General features: G+C 38.1%; 1 protein-coding gene across 1 annotated transcript; it reads left to right on the top strand.

Annotated features, from left to right (window-relative positions):
* Positions 733–1,798, top strand: LOC107616177 (transcription factor MYB1-like). The gene is made up of 3 exons (XM_016318171.1): positions 733–824; positions 1,335–1,512; positions 1,580–1,798. Exons 1-3 carry the CDS (start codon positions 733–735, stop codon positions 1,796–1,798), a joined length of 489 nt encoding a protein of 162 aa, XP_016173657.1.

Genomic DNA, 2,635 nt, shown 5'->3' with positions numbered 1-2,635 from the left:
TCTCTTAATTAATTCATAAACCAATTTTAATTTAGTTGATTTACGTAAATTTTTTATCCCTTGACTTATTTACGTGGTTTGCCCTACAAAATAAAAAGTGACGCTGGTATCTTGTAATAATCGCGCTCGTGAATATATATAGAAATAAAAAAACAATAAATAATTAATCAGATATAATAAATTGAATAAAGGTATAAAACGTCTTCAGGTAGTATTTAAGATAAAATTAGGATATTGTCTTTTTTGTTTAACTATATTTGTAATTACAAAATGCAAATTCTTTTATATGCAAGTGGCAAATTTTTAAATATATAAGGTTCCATTTTTATTTTAATCCAAGTATGAATATATATAATTAGGAGATCACGTGACGTGAGTGTAGCAGAGCGAGAGTGTGAGAGTGTGCGTGACCATATTTGTATATGCATTATTCTGTGTCCCATTTTTATAAGATATTTTCACTTGTCATGATGGCGAGTCACGTGTGGCATGCCATGGACCATGGAGCATGGACATGTGGTGTGGAAATGGAAGATGTGGAGTATGCATGCATGCATGGATGATGATGATGATGATGAGGTTTGAGTTGACCAATGGGGAGAGTGGAGCGCCAAAGAGATAGGGTCATCGGGAGAAAAGAAGGGCATGTGGGATACGCAAAAGAAAAAGGGTTAGTGACACTGTGACTGTGAGAGTAGAGAGAGAGGAGGTTGCTTCGGTTTCCCGCCAATAATGCCGACGTGGAACCCACCGCCTTCATTGGCGCCAAAACCAACCGACGGTGATGCGACACGTGTCGATAATGGGACAAGTGTCCTAGCGAGGTGGGTGAGTGGAAAGTGCTGCCGCTGCCTCCTTCTTCTTCACTCTTTTTTCTATGGGGCTATACTGATGACGTGGCTGCTAATACTTGCCGCCTATTGTGACACGTCATCCTTTCAGCGACTTACACGATGACACTCCTTGTTTCCCATGAAAGGGAGAGGGACGCTTCCCACGTGCTTTGTCTCTATACACACTACACGGTACAGTACACTGGCTCAACTTTTGTATTTCGAAAATATCTCATTCTTTATTATTCTTTTCGATAGATTCATTTTTTATGAATGAACTATTATATCTATTCACAAAAGTTAAAAACGTTGACATATCTACTCATATAAAATAAAAATTACTATTTGTACTCATAAAAAATAATTTTATAAGTAAGTCTAAAAAATTAAATAAAATTTTTAAACTACTTTTCTCTCCACCACTATCACTATCATCTTCTTTCCCTCCTCTCTCTCTCTCTTTCTCTTTCTCTTAATGTTCTGCTACAGCAAATCTTGCAGGCTCCGATGGTGCAACCAGCTCTCCCCACAGGTGGAGCATCGGACTTTCACCTCCGAAGAAGATGACACCATAATCAGAGCTCACGCTCGGTTCGGCAACAAATGGGCCATTATAACCCGACTCCTTTTCGGCAAAACCGACAATACCATTAAGAACCACTGGAACTCCCCCTCAAACGCAAGTGCGCCTCCATGGACCCCATCGACGATCCTCACTTCACACAACCACTCAAACATTCCGTTAGCGCCGGCGCCACCATAGTCGTGTCAACGGTGGTGGTGAGGTACTCGTTGCCGACGGTGATGGCGACGACGGAGATGGCGGACAGAAAGGGGAGGATGCGGATGGAGAGCCAGGAGTGTGCAGTGGAGATGTCGGAGGCTCGGAGTTGATGTTGGCGACGCGGGAGTTCTCGAGGGAGACAATGAAATCAATGGCGAAAGCTTGGAGGATTAAGGGTTAGAGTCATAGATCTTAACCTTGCTCATGAGTGTTTTCGATTAACCCTTAAAAAGTCGCAGTCTTTGAATGTGTGTGCAGAGAAAACCTAATCCATTCAGGTGGTGAAGTTAACTGCAGCGATGGCTGATGGTGATAGTGGTGGTGGTGGTGCTGTTGAGTCGCGATCGACATCGATAGGGGAGTGTGCGGCCGAAAGGGTTAGGGTGACGGCTGAGGAGGAGGGTGAGACGGTGGTATTGAGCGATAATGTGGTTGATGTTGGGATTGGGTCGCTCAGAACATTGAGAGAGAGAGAGGAGGGGGAAGAAGATGATAGTGGTAGTGGTGGAGAGAAAGGTAGTTTAGGAATTTTATTCAATTTTGTAGGGTTTGGATAATTTTGTTTGTAAAAACCATTTTTATGGATACAAATGGTAATTTTTATTTTCTATAAGTAGATATATCAGCGTTTTCAACTTTTATGGGTAGAAATGGTAGTTTACTCCTTTATGAATCCAATTGCTAATGCTCCATTTTATTTTGCGAAAATGTTCGAGAAACAAAAATATTCAGTACAAAATTACCATTTTTTTATTTTTTAGTTTATTTATATAATTTTAGTATTTATCTCATATATATTGATATATTCACAAATGTATTATTTATTTTTATATGAAAATAATAATATTATTTTTACTTACATGAAAATAATAATATTATGTTTAATTTACAGTTATTTACTTATGAATGTTTTTTAATTACATATGTGTAATTCTTTTATTTGATTATATTTACTGTTATTATACTATAATAAAAATAAATTATTTTCTTCTTATATTTTATAATGTTATAATTATTT

This window comes from Arachis ipaensis, chromosome B09, assembly GCF_000816755.2.
Source record: "Arachis ipaensis cultivar K30076 chromosome B09, Araip1.1, whole genome shotgun sequence".
NCBI classification, from domain to species: Eukaryota; Viridiplantae; Streptophyta; class Magnoliopsida; order Fabales; family Fabaceae; genus Arachis; species Arachis ipaensis.
The sequence above is the reverse complement of the archived record's forward strand: the minus strand, read 5'-3'. Positions and strand labels throughout refer to the sequence as shown.

Coding starts and splice junctions, on each gene's coding strand:
- LOC107616177 (XM_016318171.1), top strand. CDS start 733: ATGCCGACGTGGAACCCACCGCCTTCATTGGCGCCAAAACCAACCGAC. Junction 825..1,334: donor GGGACAAGTGTCCTAGCGAG/GTGGGTGAGTGG, acceptor CAAATCTTGCAG/GCTCCGATGGTGCAACCAGC. Junction 1,513..1,579: donor ACTGGAACTCCCCCTCAAAC/GCAAGTGCGCCT, acceptor ACATTCCGTTAG/CGCCGGCGCCACCATAGTCG.